Below are 18783 nucleotides of genomic sequence, written 5' to 3'. Positions count from 1 at the left end.
GAGAGTGGGAAGGAGAGAGAGAAGGAGAGGGAATGAGGGTGAAGGTGAATGGGAAGGAGAGGGGGAAGGAGAGGGAGGAAGGAGAGGGAGCGGAGGGGGAAAGGAGAGGGAGAAGGGATGTGAAAGGAGATGGAGAGGAGAAGGGGAAGGGGAAGGAGAGTGAGAGGAAAGTGGGACGAGAAGAAAGGGGGAAGAAGAGGGGGAAGGAGATGGGGAAGGAGAAGGAAAGGAGAGAGGAGAGGAGAGCTGGAGAGAGGAGGACCTAGGTAGGAGAGTAGAGGGCAAAAGGAGGAGGAACAGAAAGGGTACATAGGAAAAGAGAGATGATAAAAGGAAAGGGAATGCGGTGATGAGGGGAGGAGATGGCATGGGAAGGGGCAAAAAGCTAAGGGGAAGGAAGGGTTAGCAAAGGATGAGGGGTGAGGAAATAAGGGGAGGGGATAACAAGAGATGCCAATAGATGAAACTACAACCGGGAAAGAAGAAGAATGGAAATAAGAAGAAATAAATGGGGAGGAAAGAGACAGCAGGAAAAGTGGCGGTGGGAAGCAGGGAGGGAGGGATGGGATGGGGGGGGGAGACTATTAGGGTAAGACAAGGAGAGGATGAAGAAAGTCACAGGAAGTAGACGGAAAGGGGAAAGAAATGGAAGCATTTTGTAGAAAGAGTTCCATGTGATCATAAGGAGCTACCGTATGTTTTAAAAAAATAATTAAAAATTAACAATCCCGAACTATATGTAATACCATACTGGCCTATAAATATTCAGCGGCAACATGTTAATTGGCCTATAAATATTCAGTTGCCAGGCTGACTCATCTTGCAGATGCCTATAAATGTTATTCAAGTCACTTTCTAGATTAAAATCAAGTTATTCGTAAAGTTTGACATTTTTCAGGACAAGGAGACCAGTCATAAATTCTAAATTCAGTCATACTTTTATAGCCAAATGAGCATGCAACAAAGGTAACACAATTTCTAGGAATGAGCCTGTGAAACTTTTACTGACATTTTTTGTAACTAAGACACACATACATGCTGTACATTCAAACTGACTGGATGATTTCTGTTTTGCCGAGTTTAATTGCGATGAAAAAATACTAGTAATAATCCATCATTTATCAAACAAAATCATAGAATGGCAATAATGCATTCGCTGAAAGATTCAATAGCCCGAAGGACCAACTCTGATTCTAGGGTACCATCCCCACTTTTACACAGTCCTACAGTATAAAGTTAAAGTTGAAGCTTTACAGTCATTGTCTGTGGCCAAGGTCCCCTCACATGACTTTACAACTAAACCCCTGGTCATTGGAACTTGTCACATCGCAATTCCCCATTTATACACCTGGGTGAAGAGAGGCAATGGACATTAAGTGCCTTGCCCAAGGACACAACGTAAGGAGCTGGCCAGGACACGAACCTGCAAACCTTAGATCACAAGTCCACTGCCTTATCCCCTTGACCACTCATATGTACAGTATGCTTCAGGACATTCACTTGCATGTCTGTGTTTTATTCTTACATGATGGTATCCATTTAAAAATAAAATATTATTTTAATCCCCTCACTCCCATCCGTCCCCCACTCCCTCCCTCCACCAACCAACCAACTATTTTCACTGGTAGCTGATCAAACAAACTCGGTTTCGTCCACCGTTACAACAAATTCAGTCATAAATCGAGACAAGAAAGAGGTTGAGGATATTTTCAGAACAAAACAGAACTGGAACCGTTTCAAATTAAAAGTGCCCGTCCAAATCTACCTTGACGATGGTTTAGTAGGAACCAAATGCATGGAATGATTATAATCTAGACTAAACTTGACAGGGTAAGCTGCTAAAACCACGGTAATAGTTTACACCGATAGTTTCCTATATTCTGGGAGATAAGAGATTTAATCTTTGATTCTGCGGTTACAATTTGGACAGAACCAAAATCGCTAAAGGAAACCGTTTAGGTGTCTCGTTTCACAGAAGGTAGATCTCGATCGATTCGCCGAAAGCCCAAATTTTGTTTCTATTCTTATTTCTTTAATCGAGGTTTATTAAATGCAGAGAGTCCAAAAAATCGATGCCCAAACTTTGCACGCATTCCTGCTACTCTTTGTTTACAGCTAATCCCAGAATATATACCATGGGTCTGCCTCAGTTAGGACCTAAACCTTACCTCAATAAGCCTAACAATGAGCTTCTCTCCCCCCCCCCCCCAAAGAAAAACTGTTTCAAAAAACCTTTCACAAATCCCCATCTACACCACCCCACCCCTACCCCTACCCAACCAACAAGCTTATCTCAAATGAAACCTTTCACAACGCAGTTCCATAATATCTCCCGGTGCGACATATATATCGGACATGTCCAATTGTACATATTACTCTAATTGCCTTGAACCGATCCACATTTGAAAAAAAAAAAAAAAATTTAAACTTTCAAAATTCTCGTAACAAGATCGCGACCTTTTGTTTTACCTTTTATCAGAGCAAGACCTGGCTAGAGAAATGGATAAATTCTTTTCCAAAGAAGATTCGACTTACCGTGTAGGAGCAGCTTTCATCATTTTTAACGAAGGATCCGCTGTCAAAACTTTTTTTTTTTTTTCACAGATGTGCTCGTGAACGAAAGACTTTAGAAAGAAGAGGAAAGCCTCGGACCTCTGGAGAAAAAGTCGAGGCCGCTGTGTGTATGAGCGCGGAGCTTGTGTGTTCTCAAATGAAACATCGGACAGGCTTGCCAAGGCATTTTAAGACAAATTGCAACGAGGAAATACATGCGTGTGCCACTGCGGCACACGTGCTGGACGGCTGGCATGAACAAAGAGGGCGAAACCAAAACTAAGAGATGCCGTTACTAACTAAATCTCATTTTCTAATTTTCTTTTTGTCTCTGACTGAATTCTTTTTTTTTTTTCCCTCTACGAGTTCAAACCTAATCAAGTCATTGTTTTAGGCAGATGGGTACATGTACCTTAGTCTAGAATAACCACTCAAAACCCAGGCTATTAAACCTGCCAGATATTTAATACGGCACTCCAAGAATAACAGACTTCATTAAAATCGTAAACTTTCAATACCTACAGCCTTTGAACTGGAAAGGAAGGATTTTTTTTTTTTCAATTTTTTTTTCCGAGCGATTCAATTTTTGGAAAGCAAGCGTTTAAAATACCAATTTGCACATGTTGCAGATATTAATGCATCAAAAACATGATATTAATTAACAGTGATGGCTCGCAATCAGACTTTGCTAAAAAATGGGAATGGGGTGGGTTGGATGGAGGATGGAAATGAAAGTCTACAGGTGGTTGCATGTACGACAGCCTGGGATTTATGTAATATAATCTCTTTGACACTCAAATCATTGATCTTAAATACTGTTTATGAAATGAATAATATCAACCGCTTCTCTAAGAACCACCTTCTTTTGCATTTTACACTAGGAACTGGTTGAGTCTTGAGACAAATTTACACCAAAAGTATGTTTGTTGTGCTTCATACATACAGTATACAAATATATGTATGTGCATATATATATGTATATATATATATATATATATACATAAAAGTCAGGTATCAAAAAAGTTGGGTAATGGGTACCCGAAACTCCCGGCCGAATATTGAGAAAAAAAATCACATAACTAGTCATATACAATATGTATTGTACATAAATGGCAGATCACGATGCCACCTTACATTAAACACCTCCGAAATATACCTTTTCATACTCCTGTTGTTATGAACAACTGACATACAGAATTATTGAAATCATGAAAGCACTTGCGTAGCAGTAACATGTTTCCCCCCCCCCCCCAGAAAAACGGTTACCCATTCGTGCATTTTCGATTTGGGTGCCCGAATTTTTGATCTGGTACCTGGGTATCCGGGTACCCGACTCAGGCCTAGATTACTATAAACGTAATGAGAAGGAAATCCAGAACAGTGAAAAAACTTCCAGCCTCCACCGGGATTCGAACCCAGGCCTCCCGCATTATATGCTGACCCCCTAACCTCTAGGATATGGACGCTGATTGAATGTCCAGAGGTTCGAAACCGGTAAGGAAGGTCGTAATTCCACTGTAGGCATTTTTCACCTATATCCAACAATACTAGTTCTGTGTTGGTCACATATTTGGCTTACTCTAGAGATCAAACATGATGCTAACCAACTCGAAATCATTTATGATTCCCAAAGCTGGATCTTGAATGAGATACTTTGAATATGTATATAAAGCAGGAGGCCCGGGTTCGAACCCTGGTGGAGGCTGGAATTTTTTCACAGTTCTTGATTCCAACTCACTACAATTTCAACTTAAGAATTGAATGTGTAGAAAGTGGTACACCAGAAAAAATCCACTTCACGACAAGTTTCGTCATTTTGGGACTCATCAGGCGAAGGTAGGAATCAAACCCCGGATCTTGTGTCACAGATCGAAGTCCGTACCACTCGACCACAGTGATTCTACTGGTGTGCGAATGAGTATAAACTGGAGTCTATAACCTTTAGTGTTATGATTGTACAGAGTGCACCCCTGGTACACAAGATTCAAAGCACCAGAGTAGCTGCCATGTCCTCTGCAATGTACTGAATTTCTGTGTTAACTGTACTGTAGCTGCCATGTCCTCTGCAATGTACTGAATTTCAGTGTAAACTGTACTGTAGCTGCCATGTGTTAATTCTCTGTATTGTACTGTATTTCTGTGTAAACTGTACTGTAGCTGCCATGTCCTCTGTATTGTGCTGCATTACTGTGTAAACTGTACTGTAGCTGCCATGTCCTAATTCTCTGTATTGTACTGTATTTCTGTGTAAACTGTACTGTAGCTGCCATGTCCTCTGTATTGTGCTGCATTACTATGTAAACTGTACTGTAGCTGCCATGTGTTAATTCTCTGTATTGTACTGTATTTCTGTGTAAACTGTACTGTAGCTGCCATGTCCTCTGTATTGTGCTGCATTACTGTGTAAACTGTACTGTAGCTGCCATGTCCTAATTCTCTGTATTGTACTGTATTTCTGTGTAAACTGTACTGTAGCTGCCATGTCCTCTGTATTGTGCTGCATTACTGTGTAAACTGTACTGTAGCTGCCATGTGTTAATTCTCTGTATTGTACTGTATTTCTGTGTAAACTGTACTGTAGCTGCCATGTCCTCTGTATTGTGCTGCATTACTGTGTAAACTGTACTGTAGCTGCCATGTCCTAATTCTCTGTATTGTACTGTATTTCTGTGTAAACTGTACTGTAGCTGCCATGTCCTCTGTATTGTGCTGCATTACTGTGTAAACTGTACTGTAGCTGCCATGTGTTAATTCTCTGTATTGTACTGTATTTCTGTGTAAACTGTACTGTAGCTGCCATGTCCTCTGTATTGTGCTGCATTACTGTGTAAACTGTACTGTAGCTGCCATGTCCTAATTCTCTGTATTGTACTGTATTTCTGTGTAAACTGTACTGTAGCTGCCATGTCCTCTGTATTGTGCTGCATTACTGTGTAAACTGTACTGTAGCTGCCATGTCCTAATTCTCTGTATTGTACTACATTTCTGTGTAAACTGTACTGTAGCTGCCATGTCCTCTGCAATGTACTGTATTTCTGTGTAAACTGTACTGTAGCTGCCATGTGTTAATTCTCTGTATTGTACTGTATTTCTGTGTAAACTGTACTGTAGCTGCCATGTCCTCTGCAATGTACTGAATTTCTGTGTAAACTGTACTGTAGCTGCCATGTGTTAATTTTCTGTATTGTACTGTATTTCTGTGTAAACTGTACTGTAGCTGCCATGTCCTCTGCAATGTACTGAATTTCTGTGTAAACTGTACTGTAGCTGCCATGTTCTTCTCTGTATTGTACTGTATTACTGTGTAGAAAGTAGAACAATAATTAGCACAGCATACAGCATACTAACTGTACAACCAAATAACATACCCTTATACAACTATAGTACATCGTCCTAAGTACACAAACACATTAAAGTTAATGTACACAGCGGCTTGTGATAATTGCTGGAGGAAAAGGAAACGGATATATGTATGTCGTCATGATTTTGGAAAGGAGAAACATATTCTGTTTGTTCTTTAACCGTCCTCAACTTACTTTAATTAATAAACTACTTTATTTTTATTTAATGTTCAAAGTGTGCAAGACCATATTACCCTTATCCCTGTATTGTCTATGTAAAGTGTGAGCATGTAACCTTCCATTAATGGAGAAAACTAATATAACCTGGATTGAAAGCAGACATATCAAAATGTGGAGAAGGGGGGGGGGGGGGAGGGGATTGAAAGCCAGGGTGTTCAGAAGCAGGAGGGGGAGGAGAATGGAGGAGGGATGTCAAACTGACCAATCCCCTGTCCCCTAATTTCCCTTTGCTCAGGAGACAGCTATCATATGTCCTTTCATACCATACGTACAGCTATGTACAGAATTAACATTGCAAATCTGTAAGAGGGTCATTCATGCAGTAAACACATGGTCAAAGATGCCAGTATTTAAATTCCTCTCTCTAAGCATTTTTAAGTAATGGTGCTGACAAGATAACATCCTGTTCAAGCCAGCAAGATGGTTGGAAACATTTTCACACGACTTTAATTATAATTACATGTTAACACGTACAGACGAACGACTCATTTTTCCCCGAACCAAATGAAATAACGACCACCAGCACGAATAGATAAATGTACATAACACAATTAATATAAGTACTGTGTTTGTGACATGCTGCAGAACTCTCCAGTACTGTTAAGGCAAGAACTAATCCTGCCATGCACCTTCAGCATGCCCTCCACTAGGAGAGTTTGTTGCTGCACGGGGGGAGTATACCTGCACATACAGTATCGAATGTACACTGTATTGAATTTTGTATTGAAAAACTCATTCTCATACTGTACTGTACTGTGCTGTGAAATACTGTGCTGTGGTGTGCTATATGTGCTGTGCTATGCTGTAAGTATGCACTGTAATGTAATGCACTGTACTATACTGTACTGTACTACTCTATACACTATACTATACTGTACTATACCATATAATACACTATACTATACACTGTACTTTACTATACTATACACTATACTGTACTGAACTATACACTATACTATACTAGACTGTACTATACACTATACTGTACTGTTCTGTACTACTAAACTATACACTATACTGTACTGAACTATACACTATACTATACTAGACTGTACTATACACTATACTGTACTGTTCTGTACTACTAAACTATACACTATACTGTACTGTACTATACTATACACTGTACTATACTATACACTGTACTATACTATACACTGTACTGTATTGTACTGTACTATACTGAACTGTACTGTACTGTATTGTACTATACTGAACTGTACTGTACTATACACTATACTGTATTGTACTATAGTACAATACAGTATAGTGTATAGTATAGTACAGATTTATAGTATATATTTTAGTATAGTATAGTATATAGTATAGATTTATAGTATAGATTTATAGTATTTTCAGTACAGTATAGTACAGTATAGTACAGTACAGTACAGTATAGTGTATATATACACTATACTGTACTGTACTATACTGTACTGTTCTGTACTATACTGTACTGAACTGTACTATACACTATACTATACTATACTGTACTATACATACAGTTGTCAATGTAAGACAAAGAAATTTCAGGCTCTATACTGATGTAATTCGTTGACATAGCCTACATATCATGACATGTCTAAGCCATGAGAACCAGGAAATGCCATCAGCTATAAACAGATATATATTCGATAACAGTAGAGTTTATATAAATATCCTGTTCATTTGTCATTGGCTTTGTGATTACAGCTGACCAAGCTAATTTATTATGACATGTATACAGAGTGCACTGATGTAGAATGAATCACTGAAAAAAACAAAATAATTTGATTAAGTTTAACTAATTAATAAATAATGATCAGATTTAAAGAAAAAGATGTTAGCAAGAAAAAATTGTTTCCATGTGGTTTTAAATAATTGACGTTAATGAGACACGTACAGGAATATGGTTTGCAGGGGAGAGGGCCAGCCAAAAATCCTACCATTGAATTGTCCCACCATTCGAAACGGTAACTTTTTCAGAGAATGGACCTGTGTTTTAAATATTCGTAAAAAAAAAAAATCATAGAATACTGTCCGTTCTGTCAATATATATACAAGAATGGAATCACCCTCCCCTCCCCAAATCAGATTTTTAAACTTCTCTTTGTTGTATTAAACGTGACTTAAAGACTCATCTTTTCAGGTAATTATTAAATGACCTCCGCTGACTTTCTTCCACCTCCTTGTTGTGTTTCTCTGTTTGCTTAAACTTCTGAATTTTTACATTGCTCTTGTTAGTTTGGATTTTACAGTATCTCTAGCTTGCTCTTAATGTTTATATAGTTTTCGTTTACAGTTTTCATTGTCTTATCTATTTAATTTCATTGTTACATATTTTCTTTTATTAAGTTATGAAATTTCTTTTATTTGTAAAGCACTTAGAGCTAATTACTTTCAGAATAAGTGCTACATAAATGCAATTTTACCTGAATTTTAATAACAATAAAATAACAATAACTAGATACATTATATAGATCTTTTTATTGTACACCTCTCCAAACACCGGTCAAGACACACCCTACCCACCTGACACCCACTCAATTATGTCTGTCCACAGGTCAGTATAACCTAAGCCAGAGGGGGTTCTACCAACTTCCACTGATACAGACTATTACCCCTCCCCACCCCTTCCCCACCCCAATTGTGCCACCACCATGTGTACAACAATGTTACAAGTAAAGACAGGACATGATAATTGTTCCCCTCCTTCAATTGTGTTATGCCCCTCCTTAAACTGCCCACATCCCCCCAACCCCCCCCCTTCAACTCGCAATTCCTAATATAGCTGCTACGTACAGTTACGCCCACACCTGCCCTGTTTAACAGATGAGCAACTGTACAGCTTGAAGACGTCTGTTTTGGTTGCCATGGTAACGTCTGCCATCTTGCTCGTCCACCTGAACCCAGAATTAAAAATTTTGTCTCATTAATAAATTCATTTGGTTGTCATCCCGTAGATATTATACTGTACATGAGTACATCTGGGTATCATATAATAAATCAATCGTTTTTTGGTTGGATTAAGTTTCAACCACTTTTGGACGTTCAAACCGAGTGCAGTATATAGTGGAGTACTAGTTCTAGGGACTACAATCACGGTGAAATCAAAAAGTGCTTGATGTAGTACTGTAAAGTTCAGGGTCACAAAGTTTCCAAAATAGACAGCATATGAAAATTGACACTCTCCAGCATGCATTGTGAATGCTGACATAACGGTTTTAAATATCAAATTTTGCATGCGTCAGTTTTTAATACGATTTTATGACAATCGTGATAATGGGCACAAAGTTTTCAATGAAACTATCACAACAATAATCAGCAGTTATTTTTACGCCGCTTAAGCGACCACAAACGTGGGAGACACCCGAAAGGGCTTATGGATTACAACTAACACGTCGGGTGGCAGTTCCAATTCAACATTTCAACTCAATTTTTGGAAAGTTTTCAATTAGAAAGTCATTTCAGATGGGAAAACCTTAGATTGCTCTTGGATGAAAAACCAACCTTACAATGACCCGGCCGGGAATCAAACCCGGAACCTCGCGATTGCTAAGTGCCTCATTGCTTCAATTGCCACCGCCTTTATCCACTGGGCCACAGCACCTGTTTTACTGAACATTTAAGGTCTAATTCTACTCAATTTTGGGGCATAATGTCAACTACAATTCTCATGCTTCCTATCTGAGAGGCCAACGATATTCTTATAAACAGCCTGAGCCAAACAAACATGACCTGATTAGCTTGCAAGCTGGCCACTTCAGATATCCGAATCTGAGGGAGAAAGTTAATCAATTCTCGTTTAGTTCAAAGTATTAATTAACGGTCACCTACGATAGGAATCGCACCTCCCTTGTGACACGGGCAGATACCTCATTAATAAGTGCCCTTGCTTGTACCAGAGCATATCCAGGTGATTTGCATAATTAATTATGCAGACCTGCATGTATTTGGTCGGAGAGCAACTTCATGTCCTGTTTACTTAAATGAATTGCAATTTACCCAGTGCTATACTTTTTGGTCAAATGAACAAGCCCATTAAGAAACTTCAGGGTTAAATCTCCGAAACCTATACTTTGGAAGTTCTCTCATTTTCTAGCATGGTTTATAACATCGTGTACTCGAAATCACCGAAGTGAATTTTGCACTCGCCCTAGTCCTCGGTGCATTCTGGAGATCTTTAAAGGGTGTGAAGACTCACGCAAAAAGAAACGTCTAATACCGTTAATCTGACCTAGTTTCGAATGAGGTGATATAACAGAAGTGTTAGACACCACCATCGATCCCAGAAAATACACACACACAGCTTGCTACCATTGGTAATTAGACACTAGTGTACAGTCAGTACATACAGCTGCGGTCAATACCCACAGCACAGTGTACAAACAATACAGCGATGGACATCTCAGCTCCAGCGTAAGATACTGTAACAAGGTATCACATTTCGTTACTTTACTGTCTGCTTTTTGTAGCGACACGAACAAAACGTCACTAGCATGCAACGGAAAGTTAACTTTTTCAGATGGCCGCACACAGTTTGGGGCAAGTCTTCAATGCCTTTAAGGGTTTGCGTACCTCGTATTCATGCTCGCAGGGTTGTACTCATACCAAAGGGAATTGTACTCTCAACTTGTAGTCCAGGTCTCAAGACTTGGGCAATTCGCTGGCTAAGAAGCGCCGTTGGAAATTGCCGTTTTGCCAGTATTAACGAGCGGGCGCCAATCAGCAATTATTATTATTATTATCTTAATGATGTATTTACTGGTTTTAAGCTTTCTTTAAAAAAAAATTTTTTTAAATCGAATAAAAAATCACAAGTTTGGTATAACAGCACTTTAAAATACAGTATATATGCATATTCATTTATGCAAAGCACTATGCAAATTAATATAGATTGTATATTCTTGTTATTCTCACTAACAAAAGCGGGGAATATGCCACTTGTACTCAAACCGACATTGTCTTTGTACATTGATTAACTAGTCAATTCTAGCTTGTGTGTACACGATATATATCCATGCAAGCATACATACAGAAAAAACAATCATCATAAAACTATTAAAGTTTAAGAAGAAAATAGAACAAAGGAAACCAGCAAAATGTCAATGATGATCACAATATTTAAAACAACAACTAAAACAATTCCTTCCAAGAATATGCGACCAAAAGTGGGTTTCATTTCTTGAGAACTTGTACACTGTCTGTTTCAATAGCACCGCAAGAAATAACATACAACATGCAGCACCAGATGGCGACCACAAGAAACTGAAAATAGTAAATCAGTAAAAGGATGTAAGAAACCAGAAGTTCCCTGTCCAGTTCTCTCACTTTCGTTTCATCACAGAGCACTGACAAAGAAACTTTGGACGAAACTTTAGCCGGAAAACAGAAATAGATTGCTCATTATTTTCCCTCAATATACCCCCTTCCTCCTCTCAACACCCCAACCCCACCTCGCACAGAATCCCAAGGCAATGGAACAAAGGTCACAAGTGGCTCGTGTATGGAGCATGAAAATGTTTGTTCAGATCGGGTGGAAAAACCTTTTGAATTTCCCATAAACATGTTATGGAGAAATTGGGCCGCATACAGAGATGTGGAATCTTCAAAGGGGGGTGGGGGGTGGGTGGGGGAGAGAACCGAGACCAACTCTTTTGTAGGTAATGGGTAAGTGATGGGGAAGGGGGAGTTACTAGTTGAGTAGACCAGAGAGAGGTAAGAGAGGAAGGGGAGGTCCATCGAAACATCTTCCTCACCTCACCGCTCCTAAACCCCCTATCCTGCACCGTGGCCGTTTCTCTCTGTCACGGTTCAACTGTGACACGCTTTTGGCATGCGCCTGTTTGAGTGGATGCACAATAATCAGTTCTTCCCTCTGCTACAGTAATTCCCCAGTATATATTTTCTACTTGGTGTAATTTTTACAAACAACAAAACTTATCTAGCTCCATCTTATTTATGCACTTTTTCATCTACCTTTACTGCTGGATTGGTGGAAGGTTTTGGCACTGCCTTTCCCTACCCTCCCCCCCACCTCCCCCAAGCTAACAAATCCCACATCTGGCATCACTACGGTTAAAGTAAAGATGAACGAATCAAGATTAAATGTCTTTAAAGTTGGATTCTGTTATCTGTGGAATGAGCTCTTTGATATGCAATTGAATTGCAGGCTGAAGCTAGCAGCCAGCTATGTAATGGGGATGCAATGTTACCTTACAATACTACAATGGAGGGTGGCAGTAATATCTCTAGGCTGTGGGAAATAGCACTAAAATTAGTCTTCAAAAACTGCAAATTTGTGAACTTTTCTAAAACTGAAATAACAATAAAACTGCTGGGCTTGATGCGAATACGGAAATCGCAAGTTCCTGGCGGCTGCCAAAACAGGTATATAACTAATTCTGTTTCATCAGACTTTCAAAATTGCTTGAGTGCTGAATCTAACACAATAAATAAACACATACACATCAAATTTGTAAAGTTAAATCTTTAGAATGTATGTTTTTCACGTCAGGTCAATGTTCAAAGGAATGTAAGAAGTACTGTACAACAGCCCATATTGGCCCAATCTAGATTCTTTTTCTCTCTCTCTTCCAAAAGGCACTTTTACAGAAAGACATGACAGCTTTTCTGTAACATTTTACCTCTAAATCCTCCAAAATACGAACAAAGCTTTCTCAAACGGGAAAGGGACAACTTTCCAAAATTAGGCCCTCTTTGCACTGGAAGGCTGATGTCCTTCCAAAACAGACCCTTCCCTTCCATCCCAAATAAATGGATCATAATAGTTGGTATGTGATGTCATGAATGTTAAACAGATGTTCCTCAAGAGCTGAATTAATATTTTTCCCTTGAAAATATGATACATTCAAAATGTTTGATTTTGACGATGTTTTATTCCTATTTATGTGATCACTGTGTGTGTGCATGCAGCTTGTTTATAAGAATGCTATTTCTTCAGTGCAGATCAGTGACTTGTTCATTTTAAAAGCAAAAAAGACAAAAATTCTCATTGTCATGGCGACATCACCGACCCTTCTGTTGCCAGTTGCAATCATAAAAAACTTCACACTTCACCAAAGTTTGCAAATTTTGTTGTATCATTTCCACGATAGAAATGCAACAAGGATGTCACGTTGACCTAAACCAAGCAGACATTTTTTTCGGCATTGATGTAAGTACTACTAAACATTGCGACCTTCGACCCATGGGATATCTACTGTACTGCATATTCATGAGTATATAGTGTCAAGCGAATTCATACAAATCTCCACATTTTTTATCACTATCTAGACGAGCTTCTCGACATTCATGCAGCCTGCCTTGAATCTCGTCATTTTTGCTACTTTTCTCAGAAAAATCTACCACCGGACTGGCATCAAGTTCCCACTGAGAGTTTCCTGAATTACAAGATACACGTGTACTAAAGTTAGTGTACAGGCGTTTTCTGAGTGATAAGGCCCTAATAGTACTTACACTGTACTGACACTATAACTTAGGCTCAGTTTATACAGGGCGTATATGTTATAGATGAACAGGAAGCATGGGGATGGAGTCTTTTGACGGCCAATTGTTATTTAACCGACATAATCATTTGGTTCATGTTGAACTTGATATCTACTAGCTGGCAGGAAAAAAAAAATACCAGTGCCTATTTTTATTATTTTTTTTCTACTGGCAAATTGATGGCTAAATCTACTTGGCAGTTAGCCAATATAGCTAAACCTAATTTTCTAGGCCTCATATCACTTACATTATTATCATTTACTATATATTTTTAATGTTTACTTGGAATCAGACAACTGACTGTATAGTCAAAACTGACATATGTTCTTATTGGAGTTTATAGTCTCGACTACAGAGCAGCACTCAGAGGGAATAACGAAAATCGGCTCAAAATGGCTGCTCTTAGATCTACTGTATGACTTTTGGTATTTTTGTTTCCTTTTTACTTTCAAAGGTTTCTAAAACCTTTTATCTTTCTTTTTTCCATTTTTTTCTTTTCTTTTAAAGGGTTTCAAAGGGTTCTTAAAACATACATACATACACACACTTGCATACATACTTACATGCATACACACATACATATTTGCTTTTATTTTTTATATTTTTTTATATAGCGCTTTATACCAGCGATAGGTCTCAAAGCGCTTTACAGACGTTATATTACCACTGGTCAATGATAACCTGTCCCAGAGACAATCCCTCCAGTCGGCAGCAGTTATATACTGGGCCCAATGACAAGTGACCTCACAGGTTCCCATTTAACCCCTGGGTGGAGAGAGGCAAGTGCCCAAGTGCCCAAAGCATCTTGCCCAAGGACACAACGTAATGAACTAGGCAGGAATCGAACCAGCAATTCTTGGATCACGAGTCCGACGCCTTAGCCAATTGGCCACCACGCTCTACATACACGCCTACAAACACACATACGTGTTTGAACATGAAACATTTGACCTTTCCCTCTTACCGATATCGACGGGGTAGATCTGTGTGTTCACATCTAATATGAGTTCCATCTTGAAACTCTCACTTTCGCAATGGAGCCTGGAAACTGTCGGGAAAAAAAGAAGAGATAGATAGATAGATAGAGAGGGAGGTAGACACGAGTGAATGCACTGTACATTGATCAAAAGAGGCTGTGCCACTAGACCATCTGGCTGGGAAACAATGGAAAGGGGTTATAGGGGAAGCGAAAGTAATAGTCACTTCTCGGTGGCTGTTAAAGCTCTTCTATTACTGTAAGCGGAGTGAAAGCAAATTGGCTGTTGTTTAACTGCCAAAAGCTGTACATGATTAACCTCTCACCGAGGTGATTAGGAAAGAGGTTCACCGTTAATCGGCACACGCTTCCCACGAAGGGAAACAAAGGGCGTATATGTGGCTGCAGTCTACATCGATCTTTAAACTATAAGTCGAGGAAATGGAAAACGACCGACGACTGTATGTACTTCATTTAAATAATTTCCAACTTAGTGAGCAGACTTAGCTTTTTTCACCAAAGCATGTCTGCCCTTGTGAATTACTGGGACAAAGTGAATCTGTGATGTCATACCCATGCTCAAAACTGTTTTTTTGGGGGGGAGGTAGGGGGGGCAGGGATGAATGCGGTTATTTTCAAATGTCACTGTCTCTCACACTGTAAAGCAGATACAATAATGCTTTTTTCCCCTTTTTATTGGAGGGGGGGGGGGAGTGGTTTTCAATGATTAATAAGAAAATCCCTGTGAACTATACAACAATGCATTGTTAATCATCGAGTAGCCCTTTAAGGCTTCCATACATCGTTCAGTCCTGAAAAGTCATCTGTCCGTTTGGATATAAATATATAGTAAAATTCAATAAATTCAATCTTTTATCACTTTGTTGCACTTTTTACTTTTTTATATTTTGCCTTCTTTTCTTTTCATTCTTCTTTAATTGTGCAGCATTTTTCATGCCTGTTTATGATTGCCACACTCTCATTATATCAACAAGTTTCAACGATCATGGCTGGTTAACAGCATCGTAAGTCAGCTTGGATGGGCAGATAACACTCCACAATTTAACAGAGATTTTCTCCTTGAATACATGACTAATTCATTCATCTTTTTGTTTTTTCCTACTTTTACGAATGTTTCTTGAAAACAGCTTACAGTATAAACATAAACATGTCCCAGACACACAAATTCAAAAAAAAAAAAAGAACAGTTTCAAAATTTATAGTTTACAACAATTAATATTAATGAAAAATATTTCAAAGTCTTAAAAGAGCTACAAGGCTTATTGAAATTGACCATGAATAAAGTAGCTAGATACTGTTAGCCGACTATACAATAGAGCTCTACGACTACAGCAATATCTTAAAAGGACTACTTAAGGCACAGACTTAAAATTTGGATATATATGTATATATATCTATAGGCTGTTAGTCCTATACATAGAGTAGGTATATGCAGTTTTGTAATTTTTTTCTATAAATACCAATTTGAGAAATGTCACTTTTAAACATCTGAAGCTCAGATGTGTAATTAAAATGGCTGGGAAAAGTAAGTCTAACATACATGTACACCATTACCTCACAATGGATCATGTATTTCACACTATCTAGTTTAAGCCATATATGATACAGTAATATCAGATGTCATATCATTGATTTAGCCGTTAAAGGAGCATGCCACAAATCTAGCATATTTTCAACTAGCTGAATCACTTCAGCTGATTCTCCAGAATTTTATTTTAACAATTCTGTGGAAAGACGGTTTGATTCGTTTCCGATCGAATGGTAGGCTGGTGATGAAATGCAGAGAGAATGGACGCAGTTTCCCTGGATATGAGATGGGGGCACAATCCTCAAACATGTTGCGCAGTTTTTAGTAATTTAGGATTTAACAGTCATCAGTGTTATCCTCATACTGTATTTACTGTACTGTGCTGTACTGCAATATACTGTGTTGTACAGTATAGTACTGCACTGTAAAGCACTGTACTGTACTGTACAGCACTGTACTGTAATTGCACAGTACTGTAATGTACAGTACTGTACTGTACAGTACTGTACTATATTGTATATTGCAGTACAGTATAATGTACAGCACTGTACTGTAATGTACTGTACTGTGGGGTGGGAGTGGTGATCTTAATTGGGTGGTGGGTGTGGAGATTAAGTAACAGGATGTGGAAAATGCAAAGTGGGCATGAATTCCAGGGGGTGTCCACCTAGTGAGGGTCAAGGGGGGGGACACGTTATCTTAAGCATTGCACATTTTGCTCCTCATTTCCAGAACTTAAATATCAGTTTCAGATCAACCAAATTTTGGAGGTAAATCAAGTAAATTATAGTCAATAAAACTCGACCTTTGTTTTTTATTTCATGCATCATACTTCATTGGGGCTGCAGGCCCCTGGTGTCCCCCCCCCCCTTCCCACCCCTTTGGCAAAGCGTGCCACTGCAAGCCTATATGCATGATGCCACCGTATGTTGAGCTACAAAGTGCATACATCATGCAGTACATGTTATGTACACAGTTCATATGAGCGAGCCATGTACAATCTGCAGTATTGTTTCAAGGTACAGGCTTATAAGGTCAAAGCAGAAATTTGTACAACAAAAGCAATATTCCGTTTGACTAATCGTACGTAGTAACAAGACCCCGTCCATGCTCAACAAGCTGGCTCGTTTTCAAAGAATACTTGTCAGAGACCAGCAAATTGGTTTCCTCTTACACCAATCCCTCCCAGGGAAAAGTCTCCTTCATTGTCACTATACCCTCTTACTCTATGTAGCAAATCGTCACGGTGACCCCGGCTTTCCTGTTTGGCATCATTCAAAACTGCGTCCTCGTCGTCGTTGAGATTGAAATCCTTGATTTGTTACAGGTACCGTTTACCATATATAAGCACTGAATAGCACAACCAGGAAGTGTTGCAGTCTGAAGTGACTGCATTGTACACGCAACGAACAAAAAAATCCATCTCGGGACTACACAGATATATACAATTAGGTACTGTACTCTGCATTCACAACACGTAGATCAAGTACTGTTAACTCATTATTAAAAGGAAAGTAACATATATATTTATCAGGAGAGTATAATTTGGAAGCTCGGGGGGTGGGAAAAAATGACAGTTATCGATATGAATCACTAGTAATCTCAGAGCAACGGACTCTTTCGCTGGGTAGGAATTTAATTAAAATCAAGAAAAAAAAGATGAAAAATGTGCTTCAATTAAGATACGGTCTTCCTTCCACATTCACAGCTTGAAAGAGTATTCATTCTGTCATCGTCACATAGTGACGTGTCACTTGTACTCTAGGCTGTCACAGACTAGATATAATATGCTAGAAAGTGAAAAAATGGTCACACACATACTGTATATACGTCATAAACTTTTAATCGGCATATTTCCGTCACCATCACCAATCTGAGAATTCTGCTTTCTAATTTAAAAATTCCGGGCAGTTACAATTGTTCAGGAAGGTCGCAATTCCCAGAAGAGTACTTTTGAAGCATTCACCCCCCCCCCCCGGAAAAAAAAAATTGCTATCACCCTTTTTATAAATTTTTGGTGGCAATGTACCACTGATAAATTGAGTATTTATCCAACCCTGGAATTGAGGTTTTTCCTGTTGATGTTGTTCCTATACATACTGTACATACATAGATACAGTAGTTAAATGGTTCAAACTTAGCAAAGCATTCACCAGCATTTATGAGGAAACAGATCAAGATCATTAAAGGAGCCTTTAGCAGTTGGCTTTAAATTTCTCTATTTCAAAAAAAAAAAGGGGGATATAGTTTCAAAACATTTCTTTCTGAAACCCAACATCAAAAGCTAACAAAAGCTGGTAGCTTCCATATTTATATTACAATATTGCCTAGATATATATAGATTACAATAATGCCTTCATATATTACTATAATGCCTATAAAAACAACTTACCTATATTTGGAAGAAAATCACTGTACATGTAAAAAAATTAAAGAAAAAAAAAAAAAGAAGAAATTTGACCTCTTCTTCGGGCAGAATTGGGTGTAAAATTGCCAGTCTAAATTGAGACTATCTGCATATAAATGAAAAAGATTAAACCAAGGTTCCAAGAAATATGTATGCAAAATAGCTTGGAAAAGATGTCATACTTACGTTTTCTAATTTTCACATCATACGATCCAAATATAAATTTATT

At 38.6% G+C, this 18783-nt stretch overlaps 1 protein-coding gene across 2 annotated transcripts in view; it reads right to left on the bottom strand.

The window, feature by feature from the left end:
* LOC139976817 (DNA-directed RNA polymerases I, II, and III subunit RPABC3-like) overlaps window positions 1-18783 on the bottom strand; it is a 48625-nt gene that overhangs the window by 19724 nt on the left and 10118 nt on the right. The window contains exon 2 of one of the 2 annotated variants that reach the window (XM_071985623.1): window positions 14587-14670. The exons of the other annotated variant lie outside the window; for it this stretch is intronic. Coding sequence (XP_071841724.1) covers window positions 14587-14670 — 84 coding nt within the window. The remainder of the gene's footprint in view (window positions 1-14586; window positions 14671-18783) is intronic. 2 annotated transcript variants of the gene reach the window in all.

This window comes from Apostichopus japonicus, chromosome 12, assembly GCF_037975245.1.
Source record: "Apostichopus japonicus isolate 1M-3 chromosome 12, ASM3797524v1, whole genome shotgun sequence".
Taxonomy (NCBI): domain Eukaryota; kingdom Metazoa; phylum Echinodermata; class Holothuroidea; order Aspidochirotida; family Stichopodidae; genus Apostichopus; species Apostichopus japonicus.
The sequence above is the reverse complement of the archived record's forward strand: the minus strand, read 5'-3'. Positions and strand labels throughout refer to the sequence as shown.